This window comes from Typopeltis vanoorti, chromosome 19 (assembly GCF_054136105.1).
Source record: "Typopeltis vanoorti isolate ZY-2024b chromosome 19, IOZ_Tvanoo_1.0, whole genome shotgun sequence".
Taxonomy (NCBI): domain Eukaryota; kingdom Metazoa; phylum Arthropoda; class Arachnida; order Uropygi; family Thelyphonidae; genus Typopeltis; species Typopeltis vanoorti.
In genome coordinates, this window is record NC_143567.1 from 5,757,613 (window position 1) to 5,783,537 (window position 25,925).

The 25,925-nt window shown below is 36.9% G+C and overlaps 1 protein-coding gene across 16 annotated transcripts in view; it reads left to right on the top strand.

Moving 5' to 3' along the window:
* The window catches only part of LOC150095834 (uncharacterized), a 1,527,755-nt gene that overhangs the window by 459,469 nt on the left and 1,042,361 nt on the right, over positions 1-25,925 (top strand). For all 16 annotated transcript variants that reach the window (XM_090409494.1, XM_090409490.1, XM_090409495.1 and 13 more), the window contains one exon: positions 8,084-8,281. In XM_090409494.1, coding sequence (XP_090265620.1) covers positions 8,084-8,281 — 198 coding nt within the window. The remainder of the gene's footprint in view (positions 1-8,083; positions 8,282-25,925) is intronic.

Sequence of the window (25,925 nt, forward strand, 5' to 3'; positions counted from 1 at the left end):
GATGGTAAAGGAGTGTTTGCAGGAAGCAATAGCAGATTGCATACTAAGAGTCAAGAGGATAAATTATGTGGAAGTCAAATGGATGAATACCAACATAAAAGGAATTCAAAAAGAAAGGTGATCAGCAGGTACATGAGTTGTACAAAGCACAGGTAAGAAGGGTGATAGCGTGGTAAGGATGGCAAAATTAGAGTACAAGAGGAAATTATCTGTGCAGATAAGGAAGTAACCAAAGCAAATGAAATAGTTGAAATACTAAGAGATCACTTTGCAAAGTGATCCCTGGATTTGATCCCTCGGCCAACCAGGCTGGCAAATTGATTTGCCAGCCTGGTTGGCCGAGTGGATAGTGTATCTGCTCTCCAGCCAAAAGGCTGCGGGTTCAAATCCCGCTGTGAGCATGGATGTTTGCGATTGTCTGTGGAAATACCAGTGGTGGTCGGCAGTAGATGGCATTGGTGTAGTTGTGATCATTTGGTGATTGAATGGTGGAGACAGAGTTGTAGAGTAGGTGCCCTCCCTTGATGAGTCCTTTGACTCCCTGGAGGTGTCAAATAATAATATCATTCAGGTAGATACTGCAATAACAAGAGAGGGAAGTGCAGATGTGGAAATAGAGACTAATGAATGGAGGTGCACAGGATATTACAGAACCATAATGAAAATACAGCTGTGAGATTAGATGGTATACCAGCTCAGGATGGTGCTTGGGAATTGGCTTAGACTATATTGTTTAAGTTTCAGTTCTGGCTTTCTCCTAAGAAAGTGGAAAGAGGGAGGAAATAGTTCCACTGCATAAAGGCAACTCCAAGACTCCAGTAGCAAATTATCAACCAATCAGAATCTTAGGAGTGATCGTCAAAATATTGAGGAAATTGGTTATGGAAAAAATCTAGAATGAGCAGATAAGAATGCGATACTATATGGATGGCAAAATGACTTTTTTTTATTAAAGTTAGGTCATGCCTCAGTAACTTACCTTTTACAATACAGTGACAGCTGAGTTGGATAAAGGTAACGGCAAATGAGGATGGATATGAAGTTGGTGATGTGGATAAGGTAGTTGATAGAGAGAAAGAGCAGACAGTAGTGTATTCAGGAATAGTCTAGTAGAGGGCTTGTGATTAGCGGCATGCCACAGGTAACCACTACCATTTAATATGTACATTAACGTGTAAGAAATATCATCACCATCAAATTCCTGCCATGGAATTTGATGGTGATGATAGCATATGATAGCACAGGATGTGATAGCACTACATGAAAAAAATTACATTATTACTAACTTCCTATCTACAATTTTCCTCTAAATCAGTCTGTTATTTGTCAAGACTCCAACATTATCAGATCTTATATTTCTATTGTCTAAGGCACTTTGTACCATATCAATCCACCTATATCTTGGCCTTCCTCTGGGTTGTTTTGGGTGAAGAACACACTACAGCACAAAGGGAAATAATTAAACATCAGGTTTAATTGTTTCAGTATATTGTCTTTGTCACAAAGACAACTTCAGGAATACAATGTTAAAATTGCAATAACACACAAAAGAAACAAGTGGAAGAAATGATATTAGACCATATAAAGTCTTATGAGCAGCATCCTGTATGGTTGCACTAGACTGGTGTTGGTTGTTGTGCAGGAGGCCTAAGAAGTAAAGTTTCCCAAATCTTGGGAAGTTTAATACAACCGTATAATCTGCTACTGATTCTAAAATGAGTCAAGTTTGTGTCTACTGTAATAGAGCATAGTTTTCTTCCATCTTATTTTCTGCAAGGCCAAGTGTGGTCAACTAGACCTGACTGACTATAATATGATAAGTTCCAACTAGGAACTTTGTAACACCTGAAACAGAGAGGAATGAAGATAGGAAGGCTAGTTTCAAATGAGGCTTGAAAGCAGTGCAGAGGTTATATATTCTTTAAACCTCTGGATCTTTTTTTTCCCTACGATACCCTGGATGTATGGAATAGTAATGACATTACTGTAATCTTTATGTTGAGAGGAGGTGGAAGGGACAGATAATTTGTATGTCTTTTTGGCATTCTAACCATTCAACAAGAAGGTTTAGCAAATAAAGGAGAGTTCGGCTGTAAGGAAAGCTTAGGCAGAACACAGAGGCTGTTTTATGATACCTTATTGTTCAGAATGGGGTGATAGGAAAGTTTGTGTATATCTACATGTGTGAGTGAGTTTTCTATAAACTGCAAAAGAAAGGGTACCATTGGACTGACATGTAATTGGAGTATTTAAGAGGGCAGGCTGTTGTTATTTTCTTTTTTTATAGTGAACTGGATTCTGGAGTACTGATTGTTGAGGTGAAGAAGGAAAGAGTCTGAACCATATGGCCAAATAGAGAATACATTAATGTATCTTACGAAATAGTAGGTTTGAGGTTGGCAGTGACGAGACTACTTTTTGTAAAGGGTAACGGATTGTGCTGCATGAAGTTCCTCAGGTTGAATTCCTTAAACAAGATGTTTTGGGTGCCATTGTTCTGCATTGCATCACTGCCATGTGCTATCCTATGACACTTGTGGTCAACTCGTGGTAAAGGTGGACCAAGCTCTCATCACTCCTTGTCTCAGTATCTCTAATAATGCAAAGCACATCTTCTTGCAGACATGTATAATGCTATGCATTAAGGGAAGGGTCACTACCCAGACCAGTTTCGACCTTTATTGAGATCTCGTTAGTAGGAGCTAGACCCAGAAGTGGTGATACTAAGGCAGAAGCAATGGAGAAGTCATGTCCGCAAGGAGATGTGCTTTGCATTGTGGGAAAAAAAACAAAAAAACTTGCAACATCTTTCTCTAAATTCAGAGTAATTTAATAATAAGGTGGTACACCTTTTGGCAACTAGTATAGGTAAATATGACTTTTCCATTGCTTCTGCCTTAGTATCACCACTTCTGGGTCTAGCTCCCACTGACGAGACCTCAATAAAGGTCGAAACCGATCTGGGTAGAGACCCTTCACTTAATGCATAGCATTACACATGTCCACAAGGAGATGTGCTTTGCGTTATTGGAGATACTGAGACAAGGAGTGATGAGAGCTCAGTCCACCTTTACCATGAGTTGCTTCAGTCCTGAAGATACTTGAGGCACACACTTTGTTTGCTTACACTTGGATAAAGGATTAAACTAAATTTATTATAGTGGAAAAATATAGTACTTTTAAAATTTTAATATAGTGCTTTAAAAATATAGTACTTTTATTACCTCTCTTAGGTGGTTGTTGGATGCAGTTTAACTGTAAGGTTGTATCTTCTTCATTTACTGTGCTTTTTTTAATGAGTACTGTCCCAGTTCTTATACAATTCCCTGAAGATGATATTCAGATTTTATTTGTTGAAATGAAAGAAATGAACTACAAAAAACAGTTTTGGTTGTATGTGTTGAAGGTTTGTTTCAAATGATTTCATAACATTTATGAATTAAACCTTTGGTTATAAAAATATTATTTAATTATAGATATTATTTCTGGAAGATTTTCCATGTTACTCCTCTAAATAATATTAATCATTATGATTATTTTGCCTATTTTTTTTGTTTAGGAGTACCCCTTTTAAGATGTCATTGACTTTTTACTCAATTTTTAGAGCATTATCAATGTTTTAAAGATATAGGTCAGTGGTTCCCAAACTTATTTGTCTTACTGCTTCCATTTTCCAAAAAAAAAAATTTATTCAGCATCTTCCTGGAAACTACTTTCTAAGACCTGATCAGTTCTACCTGATACACATAAAAGAAAATCGAATGAAAATTGGATCAGCAATTCTCGAGTTTTAAGTGAACACACAGATAGATACAGAAACAAATTTATCTTTTATTATTCGTCTAGTACAGATTTCTGCAGTTTGGAAATAAGACAACTTGTACTTAAACTTAGGACAAGTTAGAGCTGAAAATTTAATAACACTATTAAATTTAAGAAAACAAACATTACGCATATTTAAAAATCGCACATAAAATAGTAAATAACGATCAGTAATATTAAAAACATTCATTGCTACTGAGAAGGATGAACCTGGTGTGCTGCTACCAATTTATTGATAAATTGATATTTGTCAACAGCATTCTTAAATCACTGTGATCAGCTATTTGCAGTCAGTTTCTTTTTTTAGTTAAAAAAAAAATTGTGGTCACAGATTCTTCATTTGTTACTGCACTGAACCTTTGTTCCACTAAATATGACAATGGAAATGCAATTAAAAACTTATTCACTATAGCCCATAATCCAGGATAAAGTATGGGCATCTGCTTTTGCAACCAGAACTGTTGGTACCTGTTTTTGAATTTTATTTTCAATTCCTCATTTGTTGTTACTTCTATCAGTTCTTCCTGTAATTGTAAAGAGTCTTCTGTGTTTGTACTTGCAAATGGGTCCAAAACCCAATTAGGTATTTTCATTTCATGAATATCTTTAAATTGTTGGTTGAAATTACAATGGAGAGCATCCAAGTGCTGATAATAGCCAAGAGCATTTTCATCACATTTTTCCACTGTTGATAGTTTTGGAAACTGGCTGAATTTTCCTCTTTGTCCTAAGTTTTGTTTGTACAGGAGAAGTTTCGACACAAACACAGAAATAACAGCTTTTGTTTTTATTAAATTCAGCTAATCTCCTTGGAGCTGTAGATTTGTTTCATTAAAAATTTGTTAAACAAGTCGGTCAAATAAGCTATGTCACTGTTGAAATTAATCAAGTTGGCTTGTAAAGAATCATCTCTGTTTCTAAAAACTGTAGCACTGAGTCAGAGTTTATAAAATCGATTCAAAGAGGCACTAGCCAACGAACTTCTGTATGGAGCAGCAAGCGATTTTTCAATACAAAGTTTTCCAAATAATCTGTCATTCAATGAATGACTTTTGATTTTGTTGACTGCTGTATTACATAATGTAATGACCTGTGTAGGAGATCATTCAGGTATTTGGCAACTAAATGTTGATGATTAATCACACAGTGCACAGTGAATACATTTGGCATCGCATCTTTGAAATATGTAGTAAAACCACGATAGTGCCCTACCATTGCTAGAGCACTGTCAGTAGCAGCTGACAAGATATTATTCAGAGGGATTTCTCTTTCTTTAAAAAACTCTTCCAATACATGAAATATTGATTCTCCTTTAAGTGTTAGTTAGCAAATAATAATTCTTGGCAAATTTTTTCTTCTTTTATGTATCATACATACATATGATAAAAGTAAGGCTTCATTTCCTGGTAAAGTAGATTCATCAAGTTGTATAGAGACCTGTGTTATTTTTAAATACTCAAATAATGAATCTTCAACATCCTGGGCCATTTCACCAATTCTTCGTTGCACTGTATTATTGCTCAAAGGAATTTTCTTGATAATATCAGATGCTGCCTTGTGCAGTACAGTGCATATGACCTCACTAACAGCTGATAGGATTAGTTTTTCCAACATTATGCGATTTTCCCAATTTACCAATCAGTAAGGAAATGTTGCAAGAGGTGCACAACCGATCATTATCACCTAGTTTGGATGCTGCTGGAAACATACCTGCCAGCCAATATTGGTTGTTTCAAAAAATTTTTTCTTTAAGTGCTTGAAAATACGATAAATCCCTATCTTTTTTATCACCATGAACAAATGTTCTTCTAGTCTTGAAAGCTTCATAGATTCATTTGAAAAAAACTTTTTGACAAATCGGGCACATTGGTGATGTTTTATTTGCAGACGACTAAATAAAGCTGTATTTCAAATATTCGATATTAAATTGTCTACATTTCTTCTTGGGTTCAGCCATGATTATCTGTAATATTTGTAATGTATTTGTAATTTAATTATATGTAATATTGAAATATTAATTTTAAAATATAAAAAATATATATTATCTGTTTAAAAAAAAAAAAGTAAAATTTACAAAATTGCTATAATGCCGTTTCTTGTACCTAAACCAAATTATTTTTAAAAGAAAAGGTATAAAAATACTCATGTGAAACCTGCTGTTTTATTGGAACTACAATAATTTGCTTTGTGTGTAATCTGTGTAAGTAAGGTACCGACTTGGTTGAATATGTACTACATCAAATTGCTAACTGCTTGTCACACAATTCAGAAACAGTGTAAAACTGATTTCATACATCTCGCATGTTTATAGTATTATACAGTGAAAAGTCATAACATGCACATGTTCCTACCATGCATAACTTGACTTGTAAAATCCTGATCACTTGAAAGTGCATGCCTGCCAACACTTCACTTGTTAAGACCTGTTGTAGGACTTCAACCCCAATCAGCTGTAACTTGCTTTTTGTACGTTTCCTTGCAAAATAAAGCAACCATTACAACCTTTTACTTACATTATACAACAGTTATATCATCAAAATTTTTGAGGATAATTTTTTTTTTGCATTACCTAATTTTTGTCCTTTATGCTTTCACCACTCCCTTACTTCATATGCCCCATTTTGCTCATGAGGCTACTGGATTGTTCCACCCCACCAAGGGGGAAGTGGAACAATCCAGGTATTTTTTCCCATTGCCCACTTTGGGAACCACTGATATAGATGTATGAAGAATGTAAGGAATGAATAATTTTGGACATACCTTTGTAGGATGTTCATGGTTGTCATCTTATTGAGCGGCATCCAGCATATGCGATATTACTGAAAAGAAAGGGGATTTGGAAATGTGGAGATAGGGAGATGTTGGTAAGACACAAGGCATGTGAAATTTAAAACCCGGGGTTTTAAGGGTGGGCAGTGAATTCTTTGGGAAGAAGGTGAAAGATAAACATTTTTCGGGGCAAGGAGAAGACTAGAATATGATGAAACAATATTAGGGATGGGAGTAACAGGGTGTGAGCCATTTTGACTGTGTGTCGTCTTCGGAACTAATGCGAAAAGTGGAGGCTATGTCATGCCTGCTTGGTGTTTTTGTCTTGGGTGCATCTGTGTTGTTCTCTATTCGTCGGAGTCATGACCTAATTTTTATGTTTTGGAGCTTCCAACTCTGAGATTATATAGGGGCAGTGAACTTTTATTGAATTTTTGTCACATTTTATGGTTGTTGTTTCCGATATTCTAAGCATTGTTTCCTTTTCCTGTATGTCTACTATTACTGCTGTGTCAATTTGCAGGGCATGCTTCTGTTCAAGAGCATGGACTGCTATTTCTATTTTTCCTGTATTTTGTATTCTGTTTTTCTTTTAGTGATTACATTTCCTATTTTTTTGATACTCTGGAACTTTCTGTAGTCTTGCCCATAAAGATCTAATCATGGAATCTGTGTAGGTGACATCACAATCTTGTTGTCAAGGAAATTTATATACCACATTGTGGTGTTCTAGTATTTCTTTGTATATGTGAGATTTTGTGGGTTTTAGAAGTGTTGCCAATTTTTGGTTCATGGTGAACACTAATTTATAGTCATTGGAAACAGTAGCCATAAAATGCAACAAAAACTCAATTCACACCCCCTATATAATCTCCGAGAGTTGGAAGCTCCAAAAAATAAAGATTAGGTCATGACTCCGACCAACAGAAAACAACACAGATACACCCAAGAGAAAAACACCAAGCCAAAATGACATAGCTTCCACTTTTCCCATGAGCTCTGAAGACGATACACAGTCGAAACAGTTCATACACCCATTACTCCCATCCCTAATTTTGTTCCATCATATTCTAATCTTCTCCTTTCCCAAAAAATTTCCATCTTTCATCTTCCCAAAGAATTCACTGCCCACCCTTAAAACCCGGGTTTTAAATTTCACATACCTTGTGTCTTACCTGCAATTCTCCATTTCCACACCCCCTCGTTTCAGTCATACTTTAGTAATATTACCATACGCCAGATGCCACTTAATAAGATGACAACCAAGAACATTCTACAAAGGTATGTCCAAAATTATTCTTTCCTTATATTCTTCATATATTTATATCCTTAAAACATCCAGTAATGCCCTAAAAATTGAGTAAAAGCCAATGACATCTCAAAAACAAAAATAGGCAAAATAGCCATAAAAATGATGATGTTTAATTCATTTGGTTTTAAACCATGCTGTATATATGTATTTGCTGATATAATTACAATTTCTATTTTAAAGAAAGGTAACACTGCTTTGCATATTGCCTCTCTCGCTGGTCAAGAGGAAGTTGTGAAGATCATAGTTCGCAATGGAGCAAATGTCAATGTTCAGTCACAGAATGGATTCACACCTTTATATATGGCTGCCCAGGAAAACCATGATAATGTAGTTAAATTTTTGCTTGCAAACGGTGCAAATCAGAGCTTGGCTACAGAGGTAAGCTATATTATACAGACTACTTACTCTATTAAACATATTTTTGAAAGAGAAATGGTTATTAAGCAAATGTTTTATATGTGTTTGTTTTAGATTACAATGTGTTTTTCAATATGGAAAGTGGATTTTGATTTCTTATTTTAAGTCATTCTATTTGTAAAAACATTTTTTTTAAGACATTTCATGTTGATTGGCACAATTCATGTGCCAATCAACATGAAATGTTGCCAGATTTGATGCCTAGATTGTTGGTTCAGACTGAACCAACAATCTAGGCATAGTACTATGTAGGCTGATTAAGATATGCTGTCCACACCCCTGAGAAGAGGCCCACCCTTTTGTGATACTAGGCATCACTTGGAAATAAATTGCTTGCATTGCTTGGTGCTGTATCCTCATTTGCTTATACCATGACTAAGTGGAAATTAGCATTGATGGTACTCCAGAGTAAAGACCTTGTTTACTTATTTCCACATTCAACATGCAATATGAGTGATGTTTTAAGTCTCTCCACAATAACTAATTGTGGGGAGACAACATTTATCTTGTTTAGGGTACATCTCATGCTACTTCAGGTCATTCGTCCCAGCCATTACTATCATCTCCTTCACACTTTCACTCCTCTTCACTGCCATTGCCACTCTGTTGTTCCACCAGGCAAGCACTCCTCTGGCACTCTACTCTGCACACCCCAAATCATCATATGACATATATGACAGTTGTTCCGCTCACACTAGCCAACCTCTAACCTCTCAAGATTAGAGGTTGGCTAGTGTGAGCCAACCTCTAATCTTGAGTCCACCGTCCTCAACTCAGTTTCATTCCTTTCATCTTCTTTCTCAGTAGTTTCCAGACATTCTGCTTTCAGTTGCCATTTACATAATCATGGCCATCAGACAAACTACCTCCCTCTGCTAATCTACCTAAGGCTAAATCTATATGGCAGTCTGTAACATTCTCTCCATTCTACAACATACTACTGGCATCCACAAACTGAAAATCGCCCATTATCAAAGCACTGTGTCTGCCGCCGCTAAATCTTGAGATCAAAACACATGCCTCCCAGCTCCTACCACAACCAGCATTTCATGCATACATGCACATTCCCATCTCGTACTTCCTTATTCTTTAAACAATGGGATGTATGGTATGGTTTTTGTAGCTTATTATGCATGCATAATAAGCCAAAATCATCAACTAGTTTGCATAATGTTTAAATGATGGATGGGCTAGGGCTAGTACTAATACAGATGGCTGCCATGTTGAATATAATCGCTACATGTGGAGACAGTACTGAAATTATAAAATACTAATGAGATACCACACAATTATACAAACTATTTACAAAAAATTGTTAATTCAAATAGCACAAACTTAATAACCATTATACTCACAAAATAAACACAAAATCTTTGATATGCAGGATTAATAATATCTTTCCTCACTACTAATACTTATCATTTTTTAATAGCTCATGTCACTCTTTGCATCCATCCTCGTGTGTTAGCAGTGCCCTCTATTTATGACTATTTGTATTATTAACTGTGCCATGAACTTTTTTCTCATCTGTTCAAGATTAATATGCAGTATCTTGATTATTATTGGTGAGAGAATAACTCAGCAGAGAGCACAGATTGTAGAACTGCATTTTCCAAACATGTGGTCCAGATTACTTGCTGTTTTTTTTCTCTCTCTCTCTGTCTCTTTCTTCTGTAAGGCTTCACAGGAGAGAGAGAGAGAGTACAGCAAACAACTGCTGCAATCTTGTTACCCTGCACCCTAACACTAGTTTTGTCTGTAATAATATTATTGGTATGGTGGATTTTTTTGATATGCAGGATTAAAAAGCTGAGTTTCTGGAAGAAGGAAACCAAGTTATCCCTGATAAATTGACTAATTTGCAAATCATTTAAAGAATGGCTTAGAAACTTGGTAATTAGAATTGATCCGCTTTGATTTTTCTTTGACTAACTTTTCTCCTTGATGTATACATCATTTCAACAGGACTATCCATCTGTTCATTGGACATCAGCAGATGCTGTGTAGTCACTCAGATGCTCGTCGATGTGCCACACCAGTCTTACCATGTGGTCTTATTACAGCAATACCTCAATTTGTGTACCTAATGCGGTCTTTAAAACAGGTGCATTAATCTAAAATGCACTAATTGAATATAATAACCTATGGGAAAAAGTATAATTTGTTCCTCAGATTTCTTTTTTGACCCTTAATTTTTTTAATAAAAGAATTAGGGTATGTCTCAGGGCCTAGTTAAAGGAAAACTATGAAGCTGAATGACAATAAAACATATTCAGCATATAAATTTATTATTCTGCTTCTTAACAAAGAATTGAGCTAACGTAGTTTGGCAGGAATTCTGTTTTCTTTTTTTTTCATACAACTGACGGTATGGCCCTGTTGCCTCTTCTGCAAATTTTACTGGTTCTCTCTTCACCAGGGTCAGTTTCCAAGCATTGCTGCTTAAAAACTTTGATTGTACGAAAACTATTTTCAAATTGTTTCTGTGAAACCTCTTTGGGCTTGTCAGTGATTAGATTTTTCTTCATATTCTTCAGGATCTTCCCGCTGTATATCTAAATTTAGCAGACTGGAATCACTCAACTTCTCAGAATGAGATTTAACTCAGATTCATTTGAAAAGCCTCTAAAATCATTTGCACAATGTGGAAGAATGTATTTCCAAATGGCTCGCATATTGCTAACAGTAATTTCATTTGACTTTACGACTTTATAACCATGCTGAAATTTCTCTGATTTGGCTAGAAAAGTCTTGAAAGGCATTCGCTTCCAAAAAAGGCCGGTTTCATTGACATTTAAATTTTTGTTGATCACAGTAGTCTCCTTTTTACACAAATTCTTTTACTCATGATTAAAGGTTAGGAAAATAATTTAAAATAAAAAAGTAAGGAAAACAATTGCACTTTATATGATCAGCAAAAGGGGTGCTTAAGGGTCAAAGCTGTATAACTGAGAGGAGACCTCCACATAGCCTTTAAAGGAATGCAGAGAGCCGACCAGGGCTTCTGACCTAATGTCGAATCCTCACCTTCTCGTGGTGCACCCTGTTGGTTATCTATCTGGATACTGAACAAATGAGGATGAGCTGGCTATTTGGGATTTAGCCGACCAAATTGTATTCTTATTGGCTTAAACCAATATACAAAATGATGGTACAACATGACAAAATTTCATGCTGGCTGGGGCGTCGCTTGGTTAAACAAGGGCCCCCGTTGTTTTTGCCAGGGAACCAGGGCGAACAGCGAAAAGTCAGCTACTGGAACAATTCTGAAAACACACCCCAATTCAACATCACCAGAGTTAAATATTGGTATACTATCAACAAAAGAAGCCTGAATGGCAAAGAAATGGAGCTAGCTGAGGAATTAGATAAGTACCAGATGGACATAATAGGGGTGACTGAAACATAAAAGACGAAAACTGGCGAGATCTTTCTGAGCAATAAATACAAAATTTTATATTCAGGAAATGACAATCAAGGAAAAGAAGGAGTTGCCATAGTATTCAACACAAAATATGAGGTTAATCTTCTTGAATGGCAGGCAGTCTCATGTGGGCAAACATAAGAATGGGGAATTGGACAATGAGACTTATTTGTGCCTAAGGTCCCACAGAAGGTTCTACTAAGGTAGAAGTGGAGGAAGTTGTTTTAGAAAAAGTGGAGGAAGTTGCTTTAGAGAAAGCAACTGACACAATGAAAAAGGGAAAGTTTGTCCTTGTTGGGGATCTAAATAGCAGAGTAGGAAATGATTGTCAGACATACAAAAATATTTTGAGAAAATTTGGAGAAAACAGCAAAGCTAATAATAATGGCAAATACCTGTTGGATTTCTGCTCAGGACATGGACTGGTTTTTACTAACACCATGTTCCAACATAAAAATGTGTGCAAATTCACATGGAGAGAAGAGCCAAGGAATAAGAAAAGTCTCATTGACTATGTTATTGTTGATAATGATGTTTTCTCTCTGGTGCAGGACACCAGAGTGTAAAGAGGATTTGAAATTGGAAGTGATCACTATTTAGCCTTGAGCAGGATAAAATTGAATTTCATATTGAAAAGAATGACATGTAAGAAAGTTTTAAAGCGAATAAAAGTTGAGCAGCTCAGATGAGAACTGTAGACTGAAATACACAAAGATTATTGAAGAACAAATAAAAGAGTTTGAGAACAGGAAGCAAACCTTGGAGATTCAGTGACGAGCCTTGAAGAAACCCTGATTGATTCTGCCAGAGAGGCATATGGTGAGGTTGTCTGCAAGGATAGAAAAATCAGAACTCCACGGTGGACACAAGAAGTTAAAGAGGCAGTGAAGGAAAAGAAGAAAGCATATCAAAAGTTTCTGGCAAATAAGTCAGCTTGTGCTCTTAGAGAATACAGAGACAAATGTAAGAAAGCGAAACAGTGTGTAAAACTAGCTAAACAAAAGTCATGGGAGGATTTTGGGAAGAATATAGAAAATAAATATCAAGAAGGTGGTAAGATATTCTGGAGGTTGTTGAAGAAGCTTAGAAATGGAGGAAAGAGTGCCATAAAAGGAGTTAGAGATGATGAAGGTGACATGAAAATGGGAGAAAAAGATATCCTTGAAGTATGGAGTAATTACTTCGAAAAATTGCTAAATGAAACAAGCAGTGATAGCACATTGGTAAAAAACGCTCAACAGGCATACAGTCAGGAATACATATCCATACTTGAAGTAGAAAAAACCATCAAAAGCTTGAAATGTGGAAAAAATTCACATTTCAGAAAGAAAGAAATGATATTCGACCAGAAATGCTGAAGTATGGTGGTATATCTTACAGTGGCTGCACTGCATCGTTTAGAAAGCCTGGACAGAGGGTCGAATTCCTGATGATTGGAGTAGAGCTCTAATAGTACTCATATATAAAAAGAGAAATAAAACTCAATGTGAGAATTGCAGAGTTATTTCCCTACTGAGTGTTCCTGGCAGAATCTAATCAAGTATACTGGAGAAACGGTTGGGAAGAATTGTGGAAGAAAAGCTTGGTGAAGAACAAGCTGGATTCAGGCCAAATAGAGGCAGGCAGGATCAGATCTTGACTTTACGACAAATAGTTGAGAAACATGGGAATATAACAAAGATCTGGTTTTGCTGATCTGGAAAAGGCATATGACAAGGTGCCAAGAGAGAAGCTATTCAATACACTACAGTTATATGGTGTCAATGGGGTATTATATCAAGCGATACTTAGTCTTTATTTGAGTTGTAGGTCAGCAGTTAGAATTGAAGGAAGTACAGGAAGATGGTTTAATGTTAAATCTGGTGTGAGACAAGGATGTACATTATCCCCTCTGTTATTCATTATCTATATGGATCACATACATTATGAAGGAAAGTGGTATTAAACATGATATCAGAATTGGTGTTGTTAACATCAGCTCTTTTCTTTATGCAGACGATGTTATACTTATCAATAAAGTTGCTGTGAGTCTGCAAGATTCTTTGGCTAAATTGAATAACTGTTGTAATAGATATGGTATGAAGGTCAGCATTAAACAGACAAAGAAAATGAAAATAGGTAGAATCGTTGAAAATGTCAACTGTGTTGTGAACAGGGAATCTGTGGAACAAGTAAAACATTTCAGCTACTTAGGCACGACGTTTAGTGAAGATGGTAAATTAAATATGGAAATAGACAACAGAATCAACAAAGCTGGTATGGTAGGAAGTCAGTTGAATAAATTCATATGGAATAAGAGAGAAATTAGTCGTAACACTAAATTAGTTGTATGCAAGACAGTGTTCAAACCAGTTTTAACTTATGGATGTGAAAGCTAGGTCAGAAGTAAAACACTTGACCAAAGACTAGAGACCGCAGATCTGAGAGTCCTGAGAAAGATTAGAGGCATGAACAGATGGCATCAATGGCAATACCATATTAAAAACGAGGATATCGGGAAAGAACTTGACATTGTCAGCATCCAGGAATGCGTTAGCAGAGCTAATCTCAGGTGGTATGGTCACTTAAACAGAATGGGCGAGGAAAGGTTAGCAAAACAAGTGTTCTCTGCCAGGTTCGCAGGAAACGACCCAGAGGAAGACCAAGAAATAGGTGGATTGATACTGTAGAAAGTGCCTTAGACAATAGAAATATAAGATCTGATAATGTTGAAGTCTTGGCAAGTAACAGACTGATTTGGAGCAAAATTGTAGATAGGAAGTTAGTAATGATTTAAATTTTTCATGTAGTACTATCATATCATGTACACCCCTTGAGGGTACATGTCAGGAATTTGATGATGATGATGATCAGCATAATGCTATGTAAAGCAGACGACAAATTTTGGCAGTAAATTTCGAACATAGTGTATATGGAAATAGTGTAGTATGCCATTAAAAAATATCTTTGTAAAATGTTTCAAATCGGTAACTAAATTATTTCTTCCTGGTGAGTGATTTTTTAAATAGTTAGCCATGAAAAATGTATAGATCGAAAATTTTTAAAATCTGTAACATTTATTTTTGAGATATACTGGCACTAATCGAATTTGGGTATGATGCACTAATCATGGGCATTAATCGAGGGATTGCTTATATGCTTTTCTGGAGGCTTCAACTCTCTGAAGATCAGACACTCAATATACACCATCCATTCATCTCATTGATGGTCAACTCCTTCCTCTTTTTCCAGAAACTTTACCTTCTATTACTGTTTTGCGAAGTCCTATGTCTGTGCTTTCTAGCACAGACCTTGTCCATTTGTCTACCTTTCAATATATGATATCCTGAACAGCCTTCTGTAGCACCACATCACAACATCGGCTTTCCTTTTCCTATCAGGCTTTTCTAGGTTCCATGTCAAACATCCATAAGTTGCTATTGGAAAAACAGCTGCATTCAAAATCCTCAACTTTGTTCCTCCTGTGATATTGATAGATTCATCCTTCCAGATTTTTCAGAAGTCTCTGACTGTTGTTTTAGCCATTCCTAATTTTCTTCTGAACAGCAATTCTTCACATTAATTATGAATCCCAGTTACTTTAACTTGCTCTTGCTGATTCCTGAATTCTTTCTCATTTAAGGTATGCTTGTTTCTCAGGAGTTTCCCCTGTATGTATTTCTTTTGAGAAGCATAATATGTATCGCTTGGTGTCGCACTAATTTGATCGTTGGTCCTTTTCAGGAGCTCTCGGTTTGTCGAGAGCTCCTGAAAAGATTAGTAGTATTTTGTGTGAACATTGGCACTTTTACTAGAATTTTAAGTAGTATTGTTTGCTTTTTGTGTCTTGGTGTGTCTGTGCAATTTTTGTGTGTTTTCTGTTATTTTAAGTATTATTTTTAACATAAGATAGCGTACATATGGCACCGATAAAGAAAAATTGGCGGCCAGGTCGCCATGTTTGTTTTAGAGTTTTGATGTAAACAAATTTGTGCAATGTGCTGTCTGTGAGGTGTATGCTTTGCGAAGAGCGGTGGGAGTCTCTGGTTAGAGGGCAATAGTGGAGTTAATATGTGCAGAAAGTGTAAGGAGAATGAGGATCTCAAGTGTGCTTCAGGTGGTGAGATTGATATCGTTAAAGATAGTCAGAATGTAGAAAATGGCGGGTGTGATAGAGAATTGCGTGGTAGTGCCAGATAGGTGCGAGAGCATCGTTGAAAGTGTAAATGAAGGTAGAAATACAGAACAAATGGATGATTTGATAATGAAAATGGTGAGATAATTGCACGTTTGAACGGAGCGATACACAGAGCAAAAAGGCAACTGGAGCGTATGGAAAAATGTGTGCTGAACGTACCGACTAATAACCAGCGAAAGTCTGTGACGACAAATAATAGAATATTCGTAAATGTCAATAAAATGAAGGAGCGAGTGCTGTATGGGGATTCGCTATTAAGAGGTGTGATAGTTGAGAGTTTGACGAAGTCGTACCAGCTGGGTGCGAACATAAAGGACATCAGCGAATCTATTCGAGTGGAAAAATAGAGGGTTAAAGAGATGATAATCGTGGCAGGAACAAATGATTTGAAAGAGGACAAAATGGAAATGATAGAGGATGTGAGGGAATTACTTGAGGTAGCAAAAGAGAAGAGTGAGAGAGTTAGGATGGTGAGTATTTTACCGCAGTATGACAGTGAAGTGTTTAGAAGGAGGGCCATAATTGCCAATGACTTTATGCGTGGGTTATGCATGGAGAGTAGTGTGGAATTTGTGGATGTGTGGAATGAGTTCAATGGGCGAAAGGACTTATATAAGATGGATGGGTTACATTTAAATGGAGTTGGTGTACGGAGGCTTGAAAAAGTGTTGATGAATGATATGGAAGTGGATGTACAGACTCAGGTAAACTAGATTTATTAAAGGGGGGGGGGGAGTAGATATGCAGACTTTAGGGAGGCAGTTGAGTGTATAAATGAGTATATTATGCCCGAGCGAGTACGAAGGACAACAAATCAGAATGGGATAGTTAGTATAAGGCATCAAAGTAGGGATGGGACAAATGGGCTTCTGCAATTCATGTACACTAATGCCAGGAGTATTAGGAACAAGAAGGAAGAGTTTTCGGCCTTGGTTGGCACTTTCAGACCACAGGTTGTTGGTATTAGTGAAACATGGCTGACAGAAGATGAGAAAGCTAGTGGGATTGAATGCGACGGGTATAGCATGTTCAGGAGTGACAGGCTGAATAAAAGGGGGCGGGGAGAGTGTTATTGATGATAGCTGATGAGTTGCAGCCAAGGAGTATAGAAGTTGAACTGTAGGATAGAGAAAAGAGCACATTTGAGGCTGTTTGGTGTGAGATAGAATCTAGCAGAACAAAATATACAATTGGGTGCTGCTATAGACCAGGTGGTGGGGATAGTATGCATAGGCAATTAGAAGAAATGAGTGGAAGGAGGGTAATTATTATGAGTGATTTCAATTATGGTAACATTGACTGGAAAGAGGAGAGGGCACATTGGAGGAAGGAATTGGATTTTATGCTGTGTTAAAGGACAACTATCTGCAGCAGCATGTAGTGGAAAATACTAGGTGGCAGAGAGTGCTTGACCTATTAATTGCAATTCAGAATGTGGCTGTAATGAACATGACCATATTGCCACCAATTGGTGAGCGTGACCATAAGGTCATGGCTTGGGAGGTGGCTAAAGGAGTGGAATTTACAATTAAGACAGGGTACATGTGGAATTACCGGGCTGCTAAGTATGACAAGCTTAGGTGTGTGCTTGGCTCAGTGCCATGGCATGTAAAACTGCAAGGGCTGGATGTTGATAGTGCATGGGAGGTGGTTAAGAAGTGTTTGCAGGAGGCAATGGTTGACTGTATACCAAGAGTCCGAATAATAAATCAAGTAGGGGTTAAATGGATGAATAACACTATTAAGCTTGAGCTGCAAAAAAAGAAACAATTGTGGAGGGAATTTAAGGAGAAAGTGACCAGCAGGCACAGGAACAGTATAAAGCTCAGGCCATGATGGTAACAAGGGTGGTAAGAAAAGCAAAAGCGGATTACGAAAGAAAATTGGCCATGCAGGCTAAAGAGAATCCCAAACAGTTTTTTCAATATGTTGCAAGTAAAAGGAAAAATGTGCATGGCATTTTAATGATTTTAAAAAATGCTGAGGGTAGGGAGGTAACCGAATCAGTCGATATAGTGGAATTACTGAGCGAGCACTTTGCAAGAGTATATCATCTAGGTGGTGACATTGCAGGAATGGAAGAACCAACAGCTTATACTGGAATTGTGATGAATGAAGTAGAGGTAACTAGTCTATTACAGAACCTCAATGTCAATACATCTGTGGAATTGGATGGTATACCAGCTCATGTCGTACGTGAAGCGGCTAAAGAATTGTCAATGCCCTTGACCATTTTGTTTAATTTGAGCCTCGGGTCTGGGTCAGTCCCAAGGGGGTGGAAAAAGGGGAAAATAGTTCCACTGCATAAAGGTGGTTCCAAGGCTGCTGTTGAAAATTACCGGCCAATCAGCATAACAGGAATCATTATCAAGGTCTTGGAGAAAATAGTCAAGAGGAAAATACAAGATTGGATAGAAAAAAATGGGATACTGTATCGGGGACAGCATGGTTTTGTGAAGGGTAGGTCATGCCTCAGTAACTTGCTCACGTATTATAACACAGTGACGGCTGAACTGGATAAGGGTAATGGGTTTACAGTGATTCTACTGGACCTTGCTAAGGCCTTTGACAGGATACCACATGGAATTCTAATCAGTAAATTGCAGCATATGGGGATGGATATAGGGTTGGTGAGATGGATAGGAGGGTGGTTGATGGAGAGATATCAGAGAGTGGTTTATTCAGGAGTAGAGTCCACAAGACGGCCTGTGACTAGTGCTGTGCCACAAGGATCTGTTCTTGGACCACTTCTGTTTAATTTGTTCATTTATGATATAGGAAAGGATCTGAGAGGAACAGTTCATTTGTTTGCGGATGATGCAATGTTTGGTACGGCAATAGTGAATGCAGATGATGTCAAAATTTTGCAGGATGATTTGGATAGATTGGAGGTCTGGGCTAAGGAGAATGGATGTCAATTTAATGTGGCAAAATGTAAGGTTTTAATTTTTGGAGTGAAAAGATTAGCAGCAGTTTACTACATTGGTGGAACTATACTCCAGGAAATTGATGAGTCACGAGATTTAGGAGTGTTGGTGGATAAGGAGTTGAAGTTTAGGGGGCACATTGCAAAAGTGTCCAAATCAGCTCATCAAATCACTTGGTTGCTGAAGAATACATTGACAAGCAGAGACAAGCAGGTTATTGTTCCTCTGTATCAAGCCTTAATATGACCCCATCTCAACTACTGTGCCCAGATTTGGTCACCTTGGTTTCTTCTTGATAGGGAGGAGGAGGTAGAGAGGATCCAGAGGCGAGTGACCAAGATGATAGCAGGTCTGTGGAATGAACCTTATGAGAACAGGTTGAGGATTTGTGGGTTGCAAAAATTGGTTGATAGGCGGAGGAGGGGAGAATGATTGAGACATTCAAATTACTGAAGGGTTTCTATAAAATTAATTCAGAAGATATTTTTGAGAACAGGGCTGGTTGTGGGAGGACTAGGGGACATCCATGGAAACTGGACAAAAGTGTAGTTAGTAAAGGTGTTAGAGCTGGGTTCTTTACTTTTAGAGTGGTGAATGAGTGGAATGCGCTCCCAGAGTCTGTGGTGGATGCTGTGAGAGTGAATGAGTTTAAGGCGAGGTATGATAGATACTGTATGAATGTCGAATAGTTGTGATGAATATGATTTGGGACCTCCCTCGATGAGTCTAATGACTCCCTGGAGTTGCACATAATAATAATATGAATATTAATACCGTTAAGCTTCTGTTCTTAATGATCTCATTAATTTCGTAAAGAATTTGTCCTAGTTCTTCCTTGTCATTACGAAGGAGTTCAGCAATCTGAGGTATGCTGATAATACAGATCAATGAGAAAGTAGGCATCCTATAAAAAAATAGCACTCATAATAATGCTTAACAGTATTACCAACACTAAAAAAAATATATTTATTAATCTCACTAATATTTCATTGGTTTTCTACCCCTCATCATCAGAGTACAGTGATAACTGTTACAGGCTCAAATTACTACTAAACTAAGTAATTGTAGAAACGATTTAAATTGTAACTGACACCTAATTTCTGCCATGGCACCCTGTATCTGTTGTTGGATAAATGCGAAAATAATTTAGAGCAGTCTGGCTATTAGATCTTAAAATGATAGATTAAAAATTAATTATCTTGCAAAGGGTAAAACAATAACCGGGGAATATTATTCAAATCTTTTAACCAGATTAGATGAAAAAATTCATGAGAAAAGACCCTGTTTGCAAAAGAAAAAAATCATCTTTCATCAGGACAATGCACCTGCCCACAAAGATGTTTTGGCAATGGGAAAATTAAGTGATCTGCACTCTGAATTGTTGGAGCAACCACCCTATTTCCCCAGATTTGGTTCCCTCTGACATCTATCTCTTCCCAAAACTAAAACTCTTCCTTGCTGGTCAGCGTTTTTCTTCGAATCAAGAGGTGATTGCAGCTGTAGAGGGGTACTTTGCAGATCTTACCGAGAACCACTGCAGGGATGGGATAATGGCACTGGAGCATCGCTGGAATAAATGTATTAATCTTAAGGGATATTATGTTGAAAAATAAAAATAATTTTGTAATTATAAATTCAATTTTTCATTCTTAGGCCGAGAACTTTTCAGACCAGTTTATACAAGCATATTTACACAAATAATATCTAGGTATGCAGTTATATATTCTAAGAAATAACCTTTCATCTAGAAGAAAGTATATTATGATTCTTGAAGATCATAATGGAAGAAAATTATTTAGCCAACAAGAAATCACGAAAGAAGCAAAACATTTCTACATGAATCTGTATAAAAGTGAAGATAGAAAGAAAATTTCAGAATCAACAGAAAAAATAAATTATGACAATAGCTCTGATATACCTCCCCTCCATTAGAAATCTTTGAAATTGAAAAAGCATTAAAAGTAATGCAAAACAATAGAGCTACCAGGTTGGTTTAATAATAGAGATGATTAATGAAGGCATGAAATTGGGTCTTGGAGAAGAGCGGGTGGTTGTATTATGTGTATATGCCCCGCAAGTTGGTTGTACAGCAGAGGAAAAAGATGAGTTCTGGAACGTGTTAGATGAAGAAATGAGGGAATTGGAAGAAAATGAGATGGTGATTGTCGGAGGAGACTTGAACGGGCACATAGGAAGACAGAATAGAGACTGTGAAAGGGTGCATGGTGGCCACGGAGTGGGAATGATGAACCAGGAAGGAGAGAGGGTTGTGGACTTTGCAGTAGCGTTTGATCTGGCAATTGTGAACTCGTTTTTCTTCAAGAGGGAAGAACATTTGATAACATTTAGAAGTGGTAACAACAGCTCACAAATTGACTACATTTTGACTAGAAGAAAACATCTTAAGGTTGTGACAAATTGTAAGGTAATTCCAACAGATCAAGTAGCACAACAACACCGACTGCTGTGCGCAGACTTTAAATTATGATCGAAGATAAGAACTTCTGGTTGCCATGGGATGAAGACAATTAAGTGGTTTCGCTTAAAAGAAGAGAGTGTGAGGAATCATTTTAGGGAGAGAGTGTTAGAGAGGATTTCGGATGGACTGGAAAGTGTACAAGATTGGTGGAAACATAATTCAAAAGTAATCCTGAGCTGTCCAATCGAGGTGCTTGGTGAGACATCTGGAAAGATTAGAGAGCAGAAGGAGGGTTGGTGGTGGAATAATGATGTACAAGTGGCAGTGACAGCTAAGAGGAAGGCAAAGCAGAAGTGGGATGAGTCAAGAGTGGAAGAGGACAGAGAGGTGTACAAAGAGAGAAAGCAAGAAGCCAAGAGAGTTGTGGCACAGGCGAAGGCCATGGCATATCAAGATCTGTATGATCAATTAGAAACAAAGGAAGGACAGAGAAAAATTTACCAACTAGCGAAATGTAGAAATAAAGCAGCTAAGGACATCTTACATGTGAGGCAGATCAAAGATGCTGAAGGAAGAGTATTATGGAGGGATGTGGACATAAGAAACAGATGGAAAATATACTTTGAGGGACTTCTGAATGAGGAAAATGCAAGGACTCACAGAGGAGATGGGCAGCCTTCTGAGGGGATGGTGCAGAACATCAGTAGAATGGAAGTGACGGAGGCCATGAAGAGGATGAGGAATGGAAAAGCGGTGGGCCCCGACAGAATTCCAGTGGAGGCATGGAAGGCACTGGGGGAAGAGGGAATTGACCTGCTGTGGGACCTGTTCATGAAAGTTTGCCAACAGGAAAATATACCCGAGGAATGGAGGGAGAGTACTCTTGTTCCCATCTACAAGGGTAAAGGGGATGCACAAGACTGTAAAAATTACAGAGGAATAAAGTTGATGTCCCACACAATGAAGATCCTAGAAAGGGTTCTTGATGGTAGATTGAGGGAGGAGGTGGAGATTGCAAAGGAACAATTTGGCTTCATGCCTGGTAGATCAACAACAGATGCTATCTTTGGGTTACGACAGATGATGGAAAAATATCGAGAGAAACAAAGGGAGCTACATCTGGTATTTATTGATCTGGAGAAAGCATACGATAGAGTGCCAAGGCAAGAAGTCTGGAGGTGTCTGAGGGAGAAGAAGGTGCCGGAGAAATATGTCAGGTTGGTGCACGAAATGTACAGAAATGTGAAGACAAGTGTTCGGACCTGTTTGGGACAGACAGAAAGTTTTCAGGTAACAGTTGGCTTGCATCAAGGGTCAGCATTAAGTCCGTTTCTGTTTAATATTGTGATGGAGGTGGTAACAGAGGAGGTGAGAGAAGATGCACCTTGGACAATGCTGTATGCAGATGACATCTTGCTGTGTGTAGATTCAAGAGAAGAAGCGGAAACTAAACTGGAAAGATGGAGAAAAGTACTGGAAGAGAGAGGTATGAGACTGAGCAGAAGTAAGACAGAGTATATGTGTTGCGCAGTGGGCGGTGGCCAGGAGACAGACCTGGAGCTGGAAGGAAATGTCATCAGGAAGGTGAGAGACTTTAGATACTTAGGTTCGACAGTGGAAGAAGATGGAGGAGGTGAGAAGGAAGTGGGATGCAGGATACAAGCAGGTTGGAGGAACTGGAGGGAGATGGCTGGAGTGTTATGTGATAAGAGGGTGCCGATCAATCTGAAAGGCAAAATTTATAGGACAGTAGTGAGGCCAGCTATGACATATGCTATAGAAACTGTGGCCCTGAGGAAAAATAACATTAGCAGGATGGAAGTAGCAGAGATGAGAATGCTTAGGTGGATGTGCGGTGTGACCAGAAAGGATCAGCTGAGAAATGACTATGTCAGGGGAACAGTGAAAGTTACGAACTTAGGAGCGAAAATACAGGAGGCAAGGTTGAGATGGTTTGGTCATGTGATGAGGAGAGAGGACGAATATGTGGGAAGAAGGGTCATGCAGATGGATGTGCAAGGAAGGCGGAAGCGTGGGCGGCCAAAGAAGAGATGGTGGGAGCTGGTAGAAGAGGACTTGAAGATGAAGAACTTGGATGTGGTGACAGCCCAAGACAGGAAGGTGTGGAGGAGACTCATAAAAAACAGTGACCCCACTTAAGTGGGAGAAGCTGCAGAAGAAGAAGAAGAAGAAGAATGAAGGCATGGATATTTTAAAACAATAATTGAAAATCCTTTTCAATAGATACATCAAAAAAGGAGAAACACTCCAAATAGCAATAATGCAAACATTATTTTACTAAAAATTTTTAAAAAGGAAGTAAATTAAAACTAGAAAACTACAGACCTATTAGTTTGTTATTCTACATTTAATTATAAGCTTTTCACTAGAATTATAGCCAATAGATAAGAAACAACCCTTGATTCAATACAATACAACTCTCTGAACAAGCTGGTTTTAGAAAGAACTTCAGTGCAATAAATTATATTCATTCATTAAGCCTGCTTATTGAAAAATTCAATGAATACAACCTTTTCATATGGCCTTCATATGTTTAAAAAAGCTTTTGATTGTATAAAAACATCAATAATAGAAGCTCTTAGAGATTATGGCATTGAAAAACAGTTTATTAACATAATTAAATATATTTATGGAAATAGTCTTTTCATTTCTTGCCTTACAACTATGCCCTCTCTATAAATCTTACTATAATTCCTCTATAATCTACTCTTTCCCCCTTCAATATACCCTATTCCTCCTATGGGTTTAAATTCGGAAGAAGGCTAGTTCAAAAGCCTTAAGGTAGCAGCCCTACCACTGAACTATTCCATCGTCAGGCTAGTCCCCTGACATGGAGAACATAATTCTACTAGTAAGATGACAGAAAAAGATAATCGGATTGAATCTATAGGAAACAACCCTGGAATGGAAAAGGTAAAACAAAAATGTAAACGACAAAATATAATACACAGAGCAAACTGGAATGTAAGAGGAATAGCATATAAAGAAATAGAATTGGACCAATTATTAAATGAAAGAAATTTTAAAATAGCAGCAATCACTGAAACAAAAAAGAAATTAAAAGGAACCATGAGAACTGAAAATTTTAATGTGATACACAGTGGAGTTGACAGAGACCAAAGAGCACAAGCAGGAGTCATGATTTGGATTCATAACTCCCTTTCAAAACAGTTAAAACATTATAAATTATGGAATGATAGAATAATAGAAGCTAGAATAAAAATAGATAGAGGCTATTTAACAATAATTGATTTATATGCCCCAGAAGAGGGAAGAGAACAAAATAATATTGATTTTTATAATCAGCTACAAAACATATATAAGAACATAAATAAAAATGATTACATAATTTTAGCAGGAGACTTAAATGCAAAAATTGGAAACACGAAAATTAATAATAATATAGGAATACATGGAGAACATACTCTAAACAGTAATGGTAAAAAATTGATTGACTTTGTAGTTTATAATAACCTAATAATAATGAATTCCTTCTATAAACATTAAGACATATATAAATATACTTGGGCAGCAAGAGGATGGAAATCAATATTAGATTACTTTATACTAAATGAAAAGACATCAAAATTTTCTCTAGATGTTAGATTTCACAGATGATATGAAATAAGCAGTGACCACTTCCTTGTTAAAATAAAATTAAGATTACCACCTAAATGGCTACAAGTAACAAGAACAGAAAGAAAAATTGAAACATTTGTTTATAAAACTAGACTATTGAATGACACAAATGTACAATGGCTATATGAACAAAGAATTAACCAATAGGTAGACAAAATAAAACAAAATGAAGAAATAGAATGGCTTAATATAAAAACGATACTAAATGCAGCAGCAAATGAAAGCTTAGGAAAGACCAAAAAATTCAATAAAAGGAAAAAACTGAAGATCTGGGATGATACAATGAAAGAAATAATCAAAAAGAAAAAAGAAGCCTATCACAAATGGTTAAGCAGTAAAAGATTAGAAGATGAAATAGAATATAAAAGAATAAGAGCCATAGCTAAAAGAGAAGTCAGAAAAAGACATGGAGAATCATCGAACAAATTTGTTTCTAATTTAGAACATGATTTATATAAAATAAGACCCAATGTATATAAAATTTTGAAACACTTAAATGCAGATACCAAAGAAAACATAAAATTAAACACTGAATTGAAATTAGAAGAATTTCTAAATTACTACACAGAATTGTGGACAGACAAATATTTTAAAAAAGACAATTGGCAAACAATTAACGAAAATGAAAAGGAAATAACTAAAGAGGAATTTAAAATCAGCCTGAAAGAAACAAGAAACGGAAAATCGCCTGGAGGAGATAAGCTAGGTTCAAAACTATATAAATACGCAGGAACAAGATTCAAAGAAAGACTCTTATTATTTTTAAATAAAATTTACTCAACCGGCATCCCCCCCCCCCAATAGAATGGAAAAAAAGCAATTGTGATTCCTATCTTTAAAAAAGGTAATAGAGATGACCCTAAAAACTATAGGGGTATCAGTATACTAAATTCCTGTTACAAAATATATAGCAAAATCTTAAATAGTAACCTAATGAAATATTCTGAAAACTTTATTTTAGAAGTACAGAATGGATTTAGAAAAGGACGATCATGTAT